This window comes from Miscanthus floridulus, chromosome 5, assembly GCF_019320115.1.
Source record: "Miscanthus floridulus cultivar M001 chromosome 5, ASM1932011v1, whole genome shotgun sequence".
NCBI lineage: Eukaryota > Viridiplantae > Streptophyta > Magnoliopsida > Poales > Poaceae > Miscanthus > Miscanthus floridulus.
This window is the reverse complement of record NC_089584.1, coordinates 128738240-128757770: the sequence shown is the minus strand read 5'-3', so window position 1 is coordinate 128757770 and position 19531 is coordinate 128738240. Positions and strand designations below refer to the sequence as shown.

The 19531-nt window shown below is 52.9% G+C and overlaps 1 protein-coding gene across 1 annotated transcript; it reads right to left on the bottom strand.

Annotated features, from left to right (window-relative positions):
- Positions 1–11943: 11943 nt before the first annotated feature.
- On the bottom strand, positions 11944–15136 carry LOC136453552 (sedoheptulose-1,7-bisphosphatase, chloroplastic). Its single transcript, XM_066454112.1, has 8 exons — positions 14856–15136; positions 14602–14733; positions 14277–14462; positions 14121–14202; positions 13436–13657; positions 13229–13329; positions 13062–13133; positions 11944–12390 (listed from the first exon to the last, which is right to left on the bottom strand). Exons 1-8 carry the CDS (start codon positions 14925–14927, stop codon positions 12109–12111), a joined length of 1149 nt encoding a protein of 382 aa, XP_066310209.1. The 5' UTR covers positions 14928–15136; the 3' UTR covers positions 11944–12108.
- Between the last annotated feature and the right edge of the window lie 4395 nt (positions 15137–19531).

Below are 19531 nucleotides of genomic sequence, written 5' to 3'. Positions count from 1 at the left end.
GGTTTGACTTGTGCGCTCTGCCTTACTTTCTCTGTTCATTCCCCGGTCCTTTCCGAGCGGGCGTCCCCGGTCGGTTGGTCCCAGTCGATTCTTATCGCGCCGATCGAAGACGAGTAGTAAGCAAGGTTTTTGTGTACCCTGGTCGGAGACGTGGGGTCGGAGTTGTAAGTAGTGTTTTGGCCAGGCCTTCCGGTCGGAGAGGCCATCCGGAGGCGGGCTAGAGACCGAAGCGAGCCTTCCGGTCGGAGAGATGGGCCAGAGTCGGAAAATGAGCGTCGCTCCTCCTCGGCCAGACCTTCTGGTCAGTGATTGGATCGCCCTTCTGGCCTGCTGTTTAGATATTTGGGTCGACCCATGAGTTGCATGCTGTCTGCTTGGGCCGAGCCCTTGTTTGGGAAGTCGGTCCGCGCGGGACCCCGGGTATATGAACCCGACAGGAGCCCCCGAGCCCCGAGCGATTCAGGCAGAATCGTTTGGGTGATTTTTGTCTTGACGGCAGGTGCGCGCGAGCGCATCCACGGGTGTAGCCCCTGAGCCCTCGGGTGATTCGGGCAGAATCATCCGGGGGGGGGGGTTTCGTGTTGCCAGCGGGGGAGGTTTTTGTTTCGTCAGCAGGTGCGTGCGAGCGCACCCGTGGGTCTAGCCCCCGAGCCCCTAGGCGATTTGGGCAGAATCATCTAAGGTTTTTTTTGTGTTGACAGTGGAGGAGGTTTTTATTTCGTCAGCGAGTGCGCGCGAGCGCACCCGCGGGTGTAGCCCCCGAGCCCCCGGGCGATTTGGGCAGAATCATTTGGGGTGTTTGTCAACGGGCGTGTGTGCGTGTTTTTCAGTTGAGACAGAGTCAACCAAGGCGTCGTTGCGCAGTCGAGGCAGTTTAGTTTTGAGGGATTGGATGAGGAGGAGCTCGCGGATCCTGGCGTCGATGCGCGTCGTGGGATCGGGCAAGGCAGTTAGTCTTAGGGATCAGATGAGACGGAACTCGTGGGTCCTGGCGTCAGTGCGCGCCATGAGATCAGGCGAGTCAGAGTCATGGATCCGGACCTCGGTGCAGCCCACGCAGCCAAGGTAGTTAGTTAGTTAGTTTTAGGTATTAGATGAGCCGGGGCTCACGGATCCTGATGGGGCGAGTTCAGGGTCACAGACCTAGGCGTTTGATGTACAGTCGGAGCGTAGCCGGATGGGGCGAGTTCGGGGTCGTAGACCCAGGCGTTTGGTGTGTAGTCGAAGCATAGCCGGATGGGGTGAGTTCAGGGTCACGGACTTAGGCGTTTGGTGTGCAGTCAAAGCGAAGCCGGATGGGGCAAGTTTAGGGTCATAGACCTAGGCGTTTGGTGTGCAGTCGAAGCGTAGCCGATGGATGGGGCGAGTTCGGGGTCATAGACCTAGGCGTTCGGTGTCTTGAGCCCCCGAGCCCCGTTGGGCTTTTGGTAGGAGTCGGTTTGAGTTGTGTGTGTTACTCCGTCCTCGGTTTCTCACAATCGGAGGGGCTAAATTTTGTCCCTTGTCCCGATCGCTCGGGCTTGAGTGACGCGCTAGGTGAGTTCGCTAGTGGGTATGATCGAGTGGAATTTGGGTCCGTCGTTCGTGACAGGGTTGGCATAGCCCTCTTGTAATATTCCACTGCTCCTTTACATGTAACTCGACAGATGCCTGGGTCATTCCAGAGACCGACTCGGGTGGCCTAATGGCCTTCCCTCGATGGAGATTCTGTAGGCTTGGTAGAGGCTTAGGATCAAACGAGAAGGTTGAGATGACCCTGTCTGCCAGACTGGGCGAGGGTCGCACACGGCTCATCTGTGTTGTCTCCCCTGGCTTTGTTTGACGTGGGGTGGCCTCGAGCCCTTCGTGGGCCGGCCTTTGAACCTCGATCGATCGTTGCTCATGTCGAATGAGGCAACTACCGCTTCGTGACGCTACACGGAGCGTTGTGATGCATTTCGCTACATGTGTGATGCTTAGTCTCTGAGCTCCCGAGTGGTTCTGGGCCCGAATCATCCGAGGGGCATGGGCGTATGGAATGAATGCATGTATGGATGCATGAAATGATTATAAAGAAATAGAGGGGGTCAGAGTGTTACCTTGGTGACTCATGTGACGGGGTTTGAAGAGCTCTAGTCAGAAATATCCGACCGGGACCCGTGCTCGTCGTTCATGACAGAGTCGGCATGGCCTACATGGGGCGTCCCTTTGCTCCTTACCTATCCCTCGGTGTGTTTTCCTAAGCCGTTCGATTGACTTTTAGGAAGCCTGATGGTCTCTTCTGGTGGAGATCTCGTTTTTGGGTTTTTTCTAAGTCCTACCTGGGGAAGTGAAGGGCTGCCTACGTGCGGTGGCACTTTGGTTCTTGTGCTCGTCGTAGTGGTGGGCCATGCCCAAGCCACGTCCTATCTGATCAGGCGTCGTTCCATCGGGCAGGGCGCGTCTCATTGGTCAGGGCGTGTCCCATCTGCATTAAATGGGAAAGAGAGAGGGTTTTTTGCTCCACCGTTTCATCTCCCCCAATTGGCGCGCCTTCCCCAACTGCCGCACCCTTTTCCTTAAGTAGGAGGAGGGAGAAGGTTTTCGTCCTATTCTTTTGACTATTCCTCATCTGCCGCCTCCTTTCCTTTTCCTTCTTGCCGAGAGTGTTCTTGAGAGCCGCGGTGGTTTCTAGGAAAGAAAAGGGAGAGAAAGAAGGAGAAGAGAAAAACTCACAAATCCTTTCATGATCTTGGAGCGAAATGTCAGACTTGAGGTCATCCACGGTGAGGGAGTTTGTGTTGAAGGCCTTCGCCATGAAGGGCTTTGTGCCGCTGAAGGAGGTGGCACACTAGAGGGCTCCTAGGAGGGAGGAGTTTCCTCAACCTCGGCGCAGCGAGGTGGTTTCCTTTCTCGTCGTCCATGAGCGTGGGTTAGGATACCCCACGCACTAGTTCCTGCGTGGACTCCTCAATGAGTGGGGTTTGGAGTTGCAGCACCTCAATCCGATGGGGGTGCTGCACATCGCTGGCTTTTGTCACCATCTGCGAGGCCTTCCTCGGGATGGAGCCGCACGTGGATTTCTTCCATCGGTTCTTCTCTAGGCGAGTTTTGTCGGTGGGGAACCCGCCCGAGGTCGTGCCGGTGGGGGGTTTCGCCCTACAGAGGAAACCGAGCGTGGAAGGCTCATATCCCATGTACATCCCCTACGACTCCAACTGGGGGTGGCATGGGGAGTGGTTTATATCAGGAATCCAGCGGAGGCGCCGTTCTCGGCGTTCACCGGTGGGAGGCCAGAGAAGCAGGATAGTTGGTCGTGGGGTTGTGCCCATCGAGAGAAGAAGAAGGTGGAGATCATCGAGGAGGAGCTACGGAAGCTCATACGTCGTGGTCTTGATGGGGTGCGTGTGTTCCACACCCTCTACCGCCATTGGGTTACATCGTTGGTGGAGAGGACATAGCCGATGTGAAAAGTACAATGACCCAATGGACCCGGACCGTGCGTCGCCGGAGGAGCTGCCGAACGATGAGGTTTGGAGTTAAGCCCAAAGAGAAGGTCAATGGAAAGCCCGCACCTTTCAACTCCATGATCGTGTCTAGACTGGTATGCTCCCTTCTATTTAGTCTGTGCTTCTTCCTCTGCTTTCCTATTTTTTGATTTTGAGCCACCCGTTCCATAGGGACTTGGAGTTTATAAGTCCTAGATGCACCTTCCCAAGGGACTAGAGGGCATGGCCCGGTAGGCCGCCCAGAAGGAGATGTGGATGCCAGGAAGAAAAAGAGAACTAAGGAGATTCGGTAGAAGCAAGAGAAGGAGCAGGAGATCGCCCGGCGTGTGAAGGCTGAGGAACGTAGGAGCGATGTTGAGTCAGATCTTGAGTTAGAGGATCCCACAAATGTGGATGACATGGTTTTCTCCGAGGAGGAGGAAAGTCGGGAGGTCATTGAGACCATAGCGGAGAGTCGCGACCCTACGGCGATGTCCGTTGGTGATGAGCAGGAGGCAGAAGGCACGCAGTGGTTCCCATGCCGAGGAAGCACGTGGTGAGCGTGGATGCCGTCGGCGAATGGGAGGCAAAGCAGACGCGGTCACCACGCCCCTCGGTGGCGTCGCCGGTCTTGTCCCCGCCTGCCGCGAACACAGGCGAGCAAACCGAGCGGTCCAAGGAGCGGACTGGCATCTGTGCGTTGCTAGGATTAGCGCCAACGCATGACTCATAGCTAGAGGATGCCTCGCCTACTACTCTGGTCGGGGAGTCCCGAGCCGAGGGTCACGCCGACCCATAGGTCGGGCAGGAGCTAGTTGGGACGACTCCGCCCCCGGCTAAGGTGAGGGGGCACGGGGTCGTAGCTTGGGAGCGGTCCTTGCCCTGTAGGCCCATCGACGTCGGGTCTTGCCTTCAGAGTCGTGCCGCTTACCTCTTGGTATGTTTTTCTTTGTTTCTTTTCGATCTTTTGCTGTTGAGCATTTTTGGAGTGTGACTTACCTACACTTTTTTGTTAGTGGCTGGGCGATGACGGGGTTGAGCATCGCCCAACTCCCATGCAGGAGACTTGGAGGCTCACCCTGCAGCATGTCGTGACAAGCGGCAGGGGGGGCAGGGTGGCCCCGTTGAGCCCTTCCCTTATGGGGGTGGTGCCCCTGGGTCGGTTGCTGGTACGGTGGTAGCGGCGGCGGCGGCATTGGCAGCGATCCCGAGCTCCCTGTTTCACCGGGTGGAGGGCTACATGGCTCACCCTCACAGTCGAAGCCGAAGGCACCAGGGGAGACGTGGCTGGGACGGAGTTAGAACGCCTGGTGGTGGCCCACGCAACTGAGGTGGTGGATATCCCATTCGGCGACGAGGCTGATGACATGGTGGAGCTGTCGGTGTCGTCGTGGGAGATAACGGTGGTTCAATCGGAGGCTGGGCCCTCCGGTGGGCTGTCGGAGGGTGACCTGGAGTGGCCCTCCCCCGAGGACCTGGCAAAGGTGCGGTTCGTCCTTTGAGATTCCTAGGAGCGTCAGCTCTGGGACATCCTTGGAGGAAAAGGACTTGCCACGGTGTCCGAACTTGCCAACCTGTCCTTGAGGCTTGAGGACACCTAGGAGTGGGTTAAGTCCGCCCAGCAGTTAGTCTAGGTCGACCTGCAGCTCGCCACGGAGGTGAGTTTCCCGTATTTGTCCTTGACCTCTAAATATCTTGTTGGTTGCCTCAGCATGCTTACTTTTCGTAGGGTCTGAAAGAGATGTCATCCCACAAGTCTTGCTTCCTCTAGATGGAGCATGCCTAGGTGGCGGAGCTTGAGCGTCAGCTAGAGTCCACCTGTCATGAGTCCCAGGACCAGGCGGCCGAGGTGACCACGATGCGGGTGGAGGGACAACGTGTAGAAGAGCGGGCGACCATCGCCGAGTAGGGGCTTGAGGCCGTGAAGGCCCGCCAGGCGGAGACCGAGGCGAGGTTGCGGACATCCCTGGCGGACATCAAGACAACGCTCTAAAAATCCCTGGAGACCCTTGAGTCGGAGCGGAGCGCCTTGGTGTCAGAGCAAAACACCCTAGAGTTGGCGCGTAAGGCCCTAGAGTTAGAGCGGAAGGCCCAGTCGGAGGTAGACCAGGAAGTGCTCGCACTTCGGTGCCAGGTGATGGGGACGGAGGAGGCGAGCGCCCGACAGTGCGAGCAGGTGGCCCGGTAGGCGGAGGAATTCTCCACCCTTGAGAACTTCAGCATCGGTACGTACCTTTTTTGTTTTTTATCGTGTTAGTTTCTCCCTTCAGCCTGTTTCTGATCTTGTTGCCCTTCTTTCAGGGATGGGCGGAAAGGTGAAGTCGTTGGAGGGGAACCTGGAGCGGTCAAGGCAACTTTTAGCCAAAATGCAGAGGAGCTGGCCAAGTCCCATGAAGAGCGACGTGCTCTTGAGGGGGAACTTGATCAGATCCGCAACGTTGCCTAGCTTGTCATCTTGGAGGTCTTCGGGTCAGTGCCAAGTACTAGCGCGCCCGCTGTCTAGCTGGCGGAGGTCCCGGATGCGGTTCGGGATCTTATCACAAGTGGGCTATTCTACGGAGCGTTGGGCATGTTGACCTCGGTGGTGACGTACCACTCGAACCTGGACTTCGCCACTATCTGCAATGGGTTTGCTGACGGCTTGAGCACGGAGGACATCCAAACGCTCAGGGAGAGCTTGCTGCCGAACGCAAGGTTGGTGGCAGAGCAAGTCTCTGCACAGTGGGTGATGGACGTCTACCGTGAAGACATGGCCAGAAGCGTACATCTAGAGGACGTCGCCCAACCTGCAGATGGTACGAAGCCTGGGTCAGAGGTGGACATCGCCCTGGTTTTGATCGAGCCGAATGTTGTCCCGCCAGGGAGTGAGCAGCCCACGCCTTCGCCGGTCATACCGATAGCAGATGCCGTCGAGCCGCCATAATAGTTTGTGAAGTATAAGAAGTTCAGTAGATGTAAAAAGGTTAAGTTCATGGGGGAGCCCCCGTGTAAACATTCTTGTGTACTTAATGACTACAGTCAGTTTTGTTTTTTGTGATGGGTCACTCCGTTCAGGGAAGCTTGTCCCTTTTGTTTCTTAGTTTTCCCTTGGCATAATTTTGTTTTTTATTCTTTCTTTCTCGTACTTGCCGATTCATCCCGAAGGCTGCAACCTTGGGAGCCCGGGGCGTGGCCCGCGAGGCTCAACTGCTTGTAACCGTAGGAAAGGGTAGGGTGCGATCGGTCGGAATGTTTTAAAGCAAAGCTACGCAAGGCAAATTAAAGGAACGAACTACCCTTTTGTTTGGGTAAGAAGGAGTTTCACCATATGATAGTAAATGAAAAAGAGAGGTAGTAGTGTACCCCTGTGGAGCCCCCGAGCGACCCGGGGCAGAAAAGTGTTCGGGTCGGGGTGCTCTTATAGGAGCAAACGTTAAGTAAACAATGGTAAGACTCAAATTTAGGGGAAGAAAAAACAACATAGCTATTCCAAGCGCTTGGTGAGAATGTCATCATTGTCGTCCTTCAGTCGGTAGCCGTCTGGTTGGATTACTTCAACCTTCAGTCATTCAGATCCTTGCCCGCTACGCCCCCTTTCTTGGCCACTGCTTCTTAGACTTTTTCTGCCTTTGCCCCGCCGGCCTATCGCAGAAGGCGCTTGAGGAGCTCACAGTCCTTATAGAGGTGTTTGACGGGATAGGCGTGGTTGGTGCATGGGCTCTCCATGAGTTCGTGGAAGTGGCTCGGAAGGTCCTGCTGGGGGTGCTTGTCCGTGTAATCAGCCGTGGCGACCGACACGGAGTTGGCCGGTCGGCGGCGATCTTTTCTATTCTTTTTTCCCTTCTACGTGGAAGGGCCCTCGTCCTTATCCTGGCGCTTGGCCTTGCCTTTGCCTCGGCCTCCGTTGGAGCATGGCGGGAGTAGTGCTCACTGGAGGCATTGGACAAAGGTCCATGGTCCCGAGCCATCAGGGCTAGGACTCCGGTCGCTACTACGTGCGTCTCGGTTCGGCTTGAGCCATGCGTAGATAGGCGGTCGGTGCGGAGCGGTCGTCAAGTCAAGATGAGGTGCAGGTGCGACCTCTTGTGCTGCGCTCGATGGTTGTAGCGGTGAGCGGGTGGAGCGACTTGTCTGCTGTGTCCCTATTCCCCTAGTGGGGAGTGAGGCCATGAGTCGGTGTCACGATATGGAGCTCTCCGCTTGTTGAACAGCGGCGGTCTCCACTAGTCCCTGGAGGTTGTGGTGGATTGCCTGTTCATGAGGATCATTCGGCTCGGGCAGGCCACGTAGAAGTATTCCACAGCGGTGATGTTCTGATTGGCCTGAGCAAAGTGTGGGGGATCATTCTCCCTGTCCATGGTGTTGCGCTGGACCCGACGGGTGTGACCTTAGGCGCCGCTCGTCGGTCTATGCGCACGGGGCGTAGTGTGGTGCGCCGAGCGCACTGGCGTAGTTGGTGGCTAGTGCAGCCACTGTTGTTGTAGTTCCTCGCTATGCTCCCATGTGAGCTCGAGGGTCTCTGCGTGAAGGTCCGGAGGGGTGTGAGTCTACATGGACTCCATTACCACCGGTGGTTGTTCCGGAGCATCCGCCATAGCACACTCAAGGGACGGACGATGGCTAGGTGCCACGTCGCTGATGCTGGAGCCGTCACTCTCAATGTCGTTATCCATGAGGTTGAGGAAACAGGTGGGAGCGTAGCTCACCATCCCCACGAATACGGACATGATAGGGGACATCGTCAACATCCTTCGGAGCCCCCGGGCATACGCGTCCGCGGGAGACATGAGGCCATAGGGGAACCGGTCGTATGGCAATTGCGGCGGGGACAACGGGGTCCCCTCGGATAATCGGTGGAAGATAGAGAATAGTAAGTAAATAACAGTATGTACGTTACTCACAGCGGGGTTTAAGCAGAGAGTCTGCTCGGAATGAAGCGTAGATGCCGCGTCATCGATGTCGTGCGTCCCAGAGCCGATGGAGGGCGCCGGAACAAGTGCCTCCTCACGGAGGTGTAGTACGCGGTACGCCGAGCCGGTCAGCAACGAAGTCCAGGCTTCCAAAGAGAAAGGCTTGGGATGGCTCGAAGATGGGTGGAACCCACATCCCAACAGGTGGGAGCGCCGGAAATTCCAGTGAGCCGAAACGAATCATATCGCTAGAGCCCACCATGGCGAAGGTGGCGAAAAAGTGGGCCATCTGATGACAAAAAGTGTTGACCGTACAACATCTTCCCCATGGACGCGCGCCAACTGTCGGTGCAGAAAGTGACCAACAAGTAAATATTTGTAGTTTACGTCGTGATCGGAGGTGGCCTAACACTCAATGACACAGGGTTTATACTGGTTCAGGCAACGTGCCCTACATCTAGTTTGAGTCGGTCGGTGACTTTATTCCTGAGCCCAAGTACTCGAAGTTTGCAGTGGAGTTATAAACTTGAAGAAGAAAGATGGGGGGTACAAGAGGTCCGGTCGGAAGGGCCGAGAGCGATAGGAGCTCCGCTATGAGCTAAGTGTTCAAGCGTGTGCTTGAGGTTCGAACCTGGCGATTCTGTGGTTGTGAGCTAGTGAACTTGATCAATCTAATGAATCTGGCATGACTTGAATGTTGGGAGAGTGCGCATCCCCCTTTTATAAATGAAGAGGATGGCCTTACATGTGAGAGGGAGAGAGTACGTATGGTTCTAAGCCTTGTTGCCCACGCCGACGGGTACAAGATGATGGTAGGCGCCCACAACACTGTTGGATGTCGGATGTATGTGGGAGGTTCTGTCGTTTTGTTTGGGTATGGCAGATATCGGTACCTGCTATACAGTCGATGCCTAGAGGCATGTGAGGAGTTTCACCATGTTCACTCGGTACGGTAAATACCGGCGCCCACAACACTGTCGATGTCCAGAGGCACGTGGGGAGCCTTACCGTATGGGAGTTAATGGCGCCCACAATACTGTAGGAAAAATGTCGGCACATACAACACTGTTTTGTGTCAGGGAGGTTGCAGAGTACTATTTCTGCAGGCGTACAGGGTACAGTCCCCGGTATTGTGGTTTGACTTGTGCGCTCTGCCTTGCTTTCTCCGTTCGTTCCCCGGCCCTTTTCGAGCGGGCGTCCCCGGTCGGTTGGTCCCAGTCAGTTCTGATCGCGCCAGTCGGAGACGAGCAGTGAGCAAGGTTTTTGTGTACCTCGATCGGAGACGTGGGGTCGGAGTCGTAAGTAGTGTTTTGGCAAGGCCTTTTGGTAGGAGAGACCGTCTGGAGGCGGGCTAGAGACCGAAGTGAGCCCTCCGGTCGGAGAGGTAGGCCGGAGTCGGAAAACGGGCGTCGCTCCTCCTTGGCCAGGCCTTCCGGTCGGTGATTGGATTGTCCTTCTGTCTTGCTGTTTAGATATTTAGGCCGGTCCATAAGTTGCGCGCTGTCTGCTTGGACCGAGCCCTTATTTGGGAAGCCGGTCCACGAGGGACCCTAGGTTTATGAACCCGATATATATATTTACTGTAGCACCACATTATCAAATCATGGACTAATTTAGCTTAAAAGATTCGTCTCGCAAATTAGTCGTAAACGGTACAATTAATTTTATAATTAATCTATATTTAATACTCTATACATGTGTGTAAACATTCGATTAGATAGTGACTAAATTTTTAGAAGAGGAACCAAACACACGTAAAAGCGTGACGGGCCGGACCGGACCGGACCGGACGGCCCGCCTCGGCAGTCGGCAGGCCGGGCGTCGCGTCGCCGGGATCACATCGCCGGCACTGCCCCGCCGTACCCGGTACCCCGAGGAGGGCGGACATCACGCGGACCGGGAGAACACGAGGCGCAGGCGACGCCTTGCCATTTAGCGTGGTACTGTCCGTGCCTGGCGGTGTCTCCCTCTGCCCCTACCACTCTACCGCGCACAGCCTCGTCCTCTTTTGGTACTTTTTTTTTTGGTTTGTTCAATTGTGGTCATGTTTGTTGGAATTTATGTATAGTATTTTCTTTTCACAATAAATTGGCCGACAATACTTTTTAGTTCAGCTTTTTAGTGAAGCCAACAGGTATGCATTTGCATTTTGCAGTGCAACGACGACACTGACGGCGGCCGGTCACCTCCGTCGCCCATGGAATGTGCCGCGTGTTTTTTTTTGGCGGACGTGGGCATGCAGCCACCGCGGCTGCATGGAGATGTGCTTCCTGTCGGTCGTAGACACGTGACAGGAACTCAGGGAGCCTCACGAAGTCACCGTATTCGACCGTGGCCACAGCTCCTATCCCGACATTAGTTCTTTGTCATAAAGCGTTTGGGGCTCTCTAGTAGGATGCCGCCTCCATCAACATCAGCCATGACATACGATAAAGTATTCAATGACGACCCCCTCATATACAGACGTTGCGTGAGTTGTTTCCTCTGGTTGGCGACATAGGCGTGCGCAAACGGCGTTGCCATCCGGCTACTAGGGCATAGGCCTCCTTACCGGTGCCACGAATTTAGGTCGAACTCTGTTCATTGTAATAACCTAGCTTATAATACACTAGAGAGGGTCTGAGCTTTCATTTAATTCTTTATTGACCTCCTAGAAGGTTCGAAGGCATGTTGTACTAAACTTTTCCTCTACCTTAATATAAAAACGCCATAATCGAACGTAATGCTAAACACGACACTGCCGCAGTGCAGGCTGGTTTTCCTGTCGTGGGCTCGTGGCTAGGGGCACCGGACCGGACTGCGTGTGTACTCGACGTCCACGATCGATCGATTGTGCAATCAACAGGCCAAGTGTCGTAGGAGTACAATGTACGTTTGGACGGTAACCTAGCTGGTGCGTCGTTCACGGTGGAAGGATGGAGATGGTCTCAAGACTGCAGTGAATCAGTGTACCTTTTGTTTGGGCACCAGTACACGTGTGCCGACCGGAGCGGACCATACCATGAACGGCACTGTAGTCCCGTGTATCAAGCTGACCTTGCCGCGTCGTATCATGCCTCCATAGCCCTGACCCTGGAACATCTTCTCAGAAGAGCAATAGGGTCGTGGAACGGGACGGGATGGTCTTTGAGTCAGGATCGTGGACTGTTTGCTGGTCTAGTAGTTCTCTCAAGGTCCAGGGCCGCAAACCAAGCGCCTTTGTGGATCGACGTACACGTACTCTACGGCCTACGGCTCTAGTAGTACTACTGTTTCTCTTCGACAGCCCACTCCATGGACATGGAGTGCTGTTCCAGTATGGCATCAAACACTGACCGGGACATGGACTCTGTTGCAGTGCTATTCCATGCACGACAGCATCGACAAGAAATAAGGCTGCAGGGCCGGAGATTGCCCACCGAGAGATTAGACATGCAGACATCCGATGACACGAGTGTTGCCATGTATTGATGCATGCATGCACGCACGCACGTACAACCGTATACAAAATATACCTCGCAGTAGGGTTCTACGAGATTAAACTGATGGCAGAGATGGCTAATTCACTTATACTCCAACGCTCCCTCTCACGTGGAGGCTATTTCGGCCTCAGATGGAGAATATGAGCGGGCAATAATTATTTGAGTTGTATATACTGATTAGTTCAACCTAAAGGTTTCTGATGGGAAGAGACGAGCAATTCACTTATACTCCAACATCTACAAGCCCATCCATCTTTATACGCATCACCCGATTGGATTCTAGTAATTCAGAGCCACTCCGCAGCAAAAACCTTAGGCGGCAACGCCGACGGTTGCGCCGGCGGCGAGCCTGGACGAGCCGTAGAGGGCCTCCTCGAACCGGATGATCTCGTTCTTGGACCCGTAGGCCACCTGGGTCCGCTCGTCGAGCTCGTTGATCACCTTGTCCAGCACCGACTGCTTGCCGTCGCTGCTGTGCCCGCCGGCCTTCTCCATCAAGAAGCCCAGAGGCGCCACCTCGAAGAGGAGCCGCAGCTTGGCCTTCGCCGTCGGGGACGTCACGTTGGTGAAGATGCCCTTCTCCTTCACTATGATCTGCGTCATCGATCACAGGCATCATCAAGCATGCTGGTGGTCACGCAAGTTCTGTATACTGAAAGTAGTATCGGAAAAGACCTAAAGCAAGGTTGGGTCACTGTGGGGAATTTTGCTGTGTTGCTTGGCGTGGCCTTGCTTAAAGCAGACGCTGGTACAGCTCAATAGTCACTAGCATGGGCTTGCAGTAACACTACAGTCCGAGACATCTACTGGCAACACCAAACCAAATTGTTGTTCTCAAAAGTTTGCCTTGCCCTCTCTGAAAATTTGTCTGTTTGGTGCATGGTGTAGAATTGACATGACAGGTTAATCATGGCACTGTTCAGTTTTTGAATATGTACTCCTGAGCTACTGCCATGGCATTTCAGATTACCATACAAGTGACAGTGATCCAAGTTAATTAATGGGTTTTGAGGTGTCGGAATTTTTGCGTGTGGTTTTGTAAGGGTGTGAATTTGAGTTGCAGCAGCTAAAGATTCTGTGATCAGGGGCGGATCCAGGGGGGGGGGGGGCTGGGGGGCTCCAGCCCCCCCTAGTGGCTTGATTTCACCACTAATCACTGTAACAAAAGCTTGATTTCACCATTAAATCTTCATACAAATCAACATCTCCATTGTTTTAGCCCCCCTTATCCCGCATCGTGCATCCGCCACTGTCTGTGATAGTACCTGGTTGACATCGGGAACCATTCCTCCAGTGTAGCGCAATGTGTACTTCTCCTTGACGTAGTAGTTGATGAGCTGAGGATACATATATTACATAGCACCGATTAGGCACAGAAGGTCGTAGCAGATACCTAAAAAAAATGCTAACAGAGTAGCTAGTAATGGGGTACCTTGTCGTACTCAGGGTTATCGAATGTTGCCCTCAAGTTACCAGGAGAGAACATCTTCCCTTCCCCTATGGTCGTGGTGTCCTTGACATGCTGCCATTTACCTGCAACATTCGTGAAGATCTCGATTAACAACACCTACTCCTACATCGCACACTGCCGCTCTGCATTTCCCCAGTGGGCAGTGGCAGAAAATTAATTCAGGCGCACCTTCGTCAAGGAGGAGGAACTCGTGTGTCCCAGGACAGTCCTTGAGGGCGACAATGTAAGTCGTGCGAGGGCCGTAGATTCCCATCGCGGCAGCGACCTGGTCGCCGCCGGTGACGCCAGTCAGCTTGTCGCCGGGCCAGACTCCGAAGATGGTTCCGACGGTGAAGTTCGTGTCAACAATGCTGGAGCCGTCGAGGGGATCGAATGCAACGCTGAAACCGCCTGCGAGATGTGATAAAAATCAGGCCGATCTGAATCGCTGAGTCTTTAATTCCTCAGTTGTTGGTTTTCTGCATATCGAGAGCTACGGTCGAAAAGAATGTGTGTAGACGTAGTTGTTTCGGCGAGGTGCAAGGCTTGAAAGCCATGGGCACATTTGACATGTCGCAGTTTGGTGATTAGAAAGCATCTAAAACTAGAATCCAAGCAGGCTGCATGCTAATTTGGTAAGGCATACTTCTGTCGATGATTAGCATTTACATATATTTCTACAGTGTTCTGAAGATGCAGAAGGGAGCATATGCTGGCCGACTAGTAACACTGCTGAGCACTGCACTGAAGGTCTGCAGCTGCAGCTCTCTAATTAAGAATACAAAATCACTGTTTTTCCTATTTGAGTTTTGTCATCATAGTACAATCGGTGGAAGCTTTGGTCACGCACAGTGAGGAGGAGAAATGGTAGTACCTTCAACTGGGCCACCCATGTCCTGCAGCTCGGGGACTTCCTCAGAGCACGCATACTTGCACACATGGGAGTACTCCAAAGCCTGCAGCCAGAGAGCAGGCGTGAGAGAATTGAAATGAACCGTGACCTACTGGTGCGAGATCATTCGTTTCACACCTCAAAGAGGAGCTTGTTGGCGAGCATGTCGACGGCCAGCTGCTCGTCGCCGAAGGAGTTGACGCAGGCAGTGCCGCCGCAGGACGCCGTCCGGACCTTGAACGCAATCGTCCTCATGGCCTCCCCCATGCAGATGAGCAGCCTGATGAGGTTCTTGTCCGGAGTCGCCTTTGTCAGGAACTCCTCCTGCCACACCACACCACACCACACCACAAACCGGCGAACCCAGCATGCGGCAGCGGCGTCAGCTTCTTTCATTCTTCGCATGCCATGAACTCGATCGATCTCCCAACGCACGCACACAGCTTATACTGACGACACGCACCAGGCTGTCTCCAATCTCGCACCGGGTGTTGAGCGCCGCGCGGCTGGCCGCCTTGGACTGCCTCGCCGAGAGCGGCCGCGCCGTGTTCACCCGCACCGACTCGCCGTAGAACGTGGTCGGCGGCCTGCACGCCTGCCATACGTGTGGCGCCAGCCAGCCATCAGCAAATTACTAAAAGCTTCTGCGGCACGTGTGCGATGAGCTGCTGCTACTTTCCACTACATACAGTGACCATATGAAGGTGCCGTACGTACCTTAGGCCTGTACGACTGGGAGAAGGACACGGCGGCGCAGCAGGCCGGGGAGCGCGTGGCGACGATCTCCATTGCTTTCAGGTGCGCTCAACGACGGCAGCAGAGCCTAAACCTGATGGATGCTGTTGAAATTGTCTGCGTGCGTTAACGTTTGGTGGTCAGCTGCTGGTGCTTGCAACTACTAGCTAGCACGGCGCGGGGAGGAATGGATCACACGGAGGATGCACGTCTGGACAAGATAACCTGGCCGCCGCGGTGGCGCCATTTGGAGCTGGAGAAGATAGAAAGGGGAGGCCGCGCTGCGGTGCACGATGACCATTCGTGCTTTGTGTGGCCATGCCTAGACGAGCCACGGATCGGACGGGCCTACGCAGTACGCACTCCCAACTCCAACTCCAAGCAACCAGAAACAGGCCCGTTTCACCTTTGGGTCTGGGATGTTTGGTTTTGGTGTTTAATTGTCGTATATGCGATATGGATCTTTTTTCAGAATTGTTCGGTCCTGGTATTTAATTGTCGTATATACGACGAGTACGATGGTATCGCCGTATCGATATGGATCTTCTTCTGAAAATTGTTCAGTGTGATGTTTAAGTCGGTTCTTTGCAACAAGAAACTGGCCCGTTTCCCTTCGGTCCAGGATGTTTGGTTCTGGTATCTGGGTGTTTAAATCTAGGGCTAAAGTTTAGGAGTGTCACGTAGAGTATCGTATGTGGGTATCACATCGAGTGTTCAGATAGTAATAATAAAATAAATTATATAAGTTCTCAGTATATTAAGCCTAATTAATCCGTCATTAGTACACATTGTCAAATTATGGACTAATTAGGCTTAAAAAATCGTCTCGCAAATTAGTCTCGATCTGTGCACGCCCCCAAAACGCCTGCATTCCGCGTGCCCACGCGGGGCGCGCGCAGCTAGACCGGCGGGGACCGCTCACGCCCCCTCCGCCGTCTGTGTCCGCTTGGCCCAGCACCTGAAGCTGGTGGCTGCAGAAGATGGGTCCCATTGCAACATGTGCAACACCTGATCTACTTTTGAAACATCCAGATGCAGTGGTTCAAATATACGTCTAAAGACAGATGAAACACTTGCAAAAACATATGAAAAACATTGCAAACATACGCAACATCAGATAAAACACTCGCAACATATGTGTGAAAACATATGCAACATCCACATAACCATACTTGCAACATACGTGTAAAAAAACAGATGAAACATTAGAAACAGAAGCTTGCAACATACGTGTACAACCATTGCAACATATGAAACATCCCAATCTACTTTTGCAACATCCGTATGAAACACTTGTAACATACCTATGAAACATCTGAAATACTTAAAATATATGCTTGCAACATGCGTTTTCACCCTTCTTTCGGACGACGCAGTGCAGAGTGGGGAGCAGCTATAGGGTCTAGATGGCGGACTAGAGGAGGGGAGAATAGTCCTTTCTAAAATTAATCACGCCGGCTAATCGAAACAAATACGGAATTAAAACTATCGGTCTATCCAAGACTACACCCCTCTATCTAAGTTCTCAAGCACCTTATTAAGATCCTAATTAGACAACAAATGTGTCGGGCTAGCTAGAGCTAACATAACCAATTCTAAGAGTAAGGTCACACAAACCTAAGCCACTAGTACTTCAAGCAACAGGGAGCTCCTACACATGCTAGTAAGCAAAAGCACAAAACCACCTGAGCTCACTAGCAATGCTTAATAACAAGGTTACATAAGCCAAATTATATAGCGCAAATTAATTAGCTACACAAACTAAGCAATGTGACTAACAAGGTTACTCAAACTAAATTAGTCAAGCAAGGGAGCTACTTCTATGCTACACAGGCAAGAAGGTAACTAGCAAGCTACACAAGCTAACTAAATACAAGAGCAATTACACAAGCACAATATATATGAATGTAAATACAAGCTTGTGTTAGAGAATTGCAAACCAATGGAAAGATAAAGATGACACGATGATTTTTATCCCGAGGTTCACTTGGTTGCCACCAAGCTAGTCCTATTGTGTCGACCGCTCACTTGGTGGTTCGGCGGCTAATTGGCATCACCCGCCAAACCCACACGTTGGGCACCGTAAGAACCTAACCACAAGTGAAGGTAGCTCAATGACACACTCTACTAGTGTTGCTCTTCACGGCTCCCGTGGGGTGAGCATGGTACCCCTCACAAATCCTTCTTGGGAGCACCGCATAATCTTTTTACGTGCTTCGACGGAGACCTCCACCAAGCCGTCTAGGAGGTGGCAACCTCTAAGAGTAACAAGCACCACCAGCTTATAACTCGATCACCTAGTGCTACTTGATGCAATCTCATAATGCAATGCACTAGAATTACTCACTCGCAATGGATTCGCACTTCTCGCAAGCACAAGTGAGTTAGAGGCTTCTCAAACCAAGCACACACAATGGCAACACATCCCCAAGGTGCTCAATCTCAGCCAAGCCCGAGCTCCACCTCTGTTTATAGTTCCCAAGCCAAATAGAGCCGTTGAAGCCAAGTAGCACATTTCTATGCGGTCACCGGACAGCAACGTGCGGGCACCGGACATAGGGTGGCGGTGCCCAACGGTCGAATTGCAACGGCTATTTCAAACTAGCCATTGGGACCCTAGCACCAAACATAGAGGGGCAGTGCACCGCCCTAGGGGTGGGGGTGCCCCCTGATGAGTTTTCCCCCTCTCTAGAAAAAAGCATCGGTGCCACACCACCATGGTCACCGGACAGTCCGATGACCAAAACTTTCTCTAAATCAATTTCTACCACATCAAGCTTGTAGAGCATTTCATTAGCTTTCTGAAAAGTCCTAGATCAACGAAATTAGAGTTCGGAGCTAAGAGTTATGCCCAAAATACGAAGAATGGTGCTGCTAAAATTGGCACACTGCAGGGGGTGGCGGTGCACCTTGCCTAGGGTGGCGGTGCCACCGCTGAAAGGTCCTTGTTTGGTTTTAATCATTAAGTGACAACCTTAGGTGGACTAATGTGTTTAAGTAAGATACACAGGTGATTAGTCCACAGGTACATGTGTGTGAGCAACATATGCCATGAAGGTGGAAATGGCTCAAAGATGTTGCAAAACTCACACATGTGATGATGAAGGAGCTCATTGCACATGAGATATGACATTGAGTCATGTGATCAAGGTGGAGAAAATCAAGACAAGACTTGGCTTGATGGACCGGTTACAAGAGTGAAGGGCAAGTCGGAGGCTTTGGAGCGATGAACCACGTGGCGGTGAAGCTTGAGCAAGACTTGGCTCCGATGGATGAAGGCAACGGTGAAAAGCAAGTGAAGTCAAGATCGATGAACCAATATGATCACGTGATGATATAAGTGGATCATATCATTATTGATTGTGTTGGTGCATGTGTTGCATCGACATTTGAGGAGATGGAATGAAATGCACAAGGCAAAGGTATAACCTAGGGTATTTCATTTCACCGGTCATAGGTGTGTAGAGAAGTTGATGACTGGGTTTAGGATAGATAGTTGTACTATCAAGAGGGGCAAACTTGTTTGCATATCGGCCATCTAGTGCCACTTGAGTGATCTAACTTTGCATCGTCGTTAGGTTCGAGTGGCGTGGCAAGTTGAGTGGCTAATCCTTTGGAAAATGATTATGAAAATGCTAACACACATACACATGGTGGTGTACACTTGGTGGTGTTGGCATATTTATAAAGGAGAAGAAGTTGGAGTTGATGTGGATCAACTCGGTAAAGAAAAGGGTTCAAAACTTCACTGGTGGAGTGTCCGCCCGTAGAGTGCGGATAGTCCGTCAGTGCCACTGGCGCCCTGTTCAGAAAAAATAGGGTTTCATAGAGTGCACCGGACGCTGGTCACGCAGTGATCGGACGCTGGGGTCCTACGTTCGGTCAGTGGCAACAGTGAAGGCATAGGCGTCGGTCTTCGAACGGACGCTGGGTGGGTGCGTTCGGTCCTGCTGACATGGCAACACACAGAAGAGGAGAAGGACTGAACGCTGATGCTACGTCCGATCATGACTGACCGGACGCGTCCAATCATAGTTGAGCGTCTTTAGAACCTTACTGGAAGTGACCGAACGCTGGGGTCCTAAGTCCGGTCGCGCTCAAACTGACGCTTCCGGTCACGAGTGGAACATTACTAGAAGTGATCGGACACTAGGGTCCTATGTCTGGTCATACATTGTGCTACGTCCGGTCGCAACTTAACCGTTGAGATTGGGCACTTAGTATTTGAAGCCAGGGATGACATGGCAGCCATCCGTTGATCGGACGCTGGCAGGGTGCGTCCGATTGATCTGATTGGAGCGTTGGTCACCCCAAGCTGTGCCCAGTGAAGGGGTACAATGGCTCTATTTTCGTGGGTGCTATATATAGAAGGGGTCTCGGCCTTGGGCTGGTTGCTGAGCACCTTAGGGGACTTTGTGTCCATACTTGAGAGTACTTAGGAGCCCTCTAACTCACTCTAGCTTGATAGTGTTCATCCGATTGAGTGAGTGGGCGATTCTAGTGCGATTGCATCATGAGGTTGCATCGAGTGGCACTAGGTGGTCGTCTTGCAAGTCGGTGGTGCTTGTTACTCTTGGAGGTTGCCACCTCCTAGATGGCCTGGTGGTGGTCTCCATCGAAGCCCGCAAAAAGCTTGTGCGGTGCTTCGGAGAGGAGCT

What these genes read in the sequence shown, in the direction of transcription:
- LOC136453552 (XM_066454112.1), bottom strand. Translation starts at nt 14,927, where the DNA reads ATGGAGATCGTCGCCACGCGCTCCCCGGCCTGCTGCGCCGCCGTGTCC. An exon ending in CCCAGTCGTACAGGCCTAAG is followed by an intron (nt 14,734 to 14,855) that starts GTACGTACGGCA and finishes CACGTATGGCAG; the next exon opens with GCGTGCAGGCCGCCGACCAC. An exon ending in ATAACCCTGAGTACGACAAG is followed by an intron (nt 13,134 to 13,228) that starts GTACCCCATTAC and finishes ATGTATCCTCAG; the next exon opens with CTCATCAACTACTACGTCAA.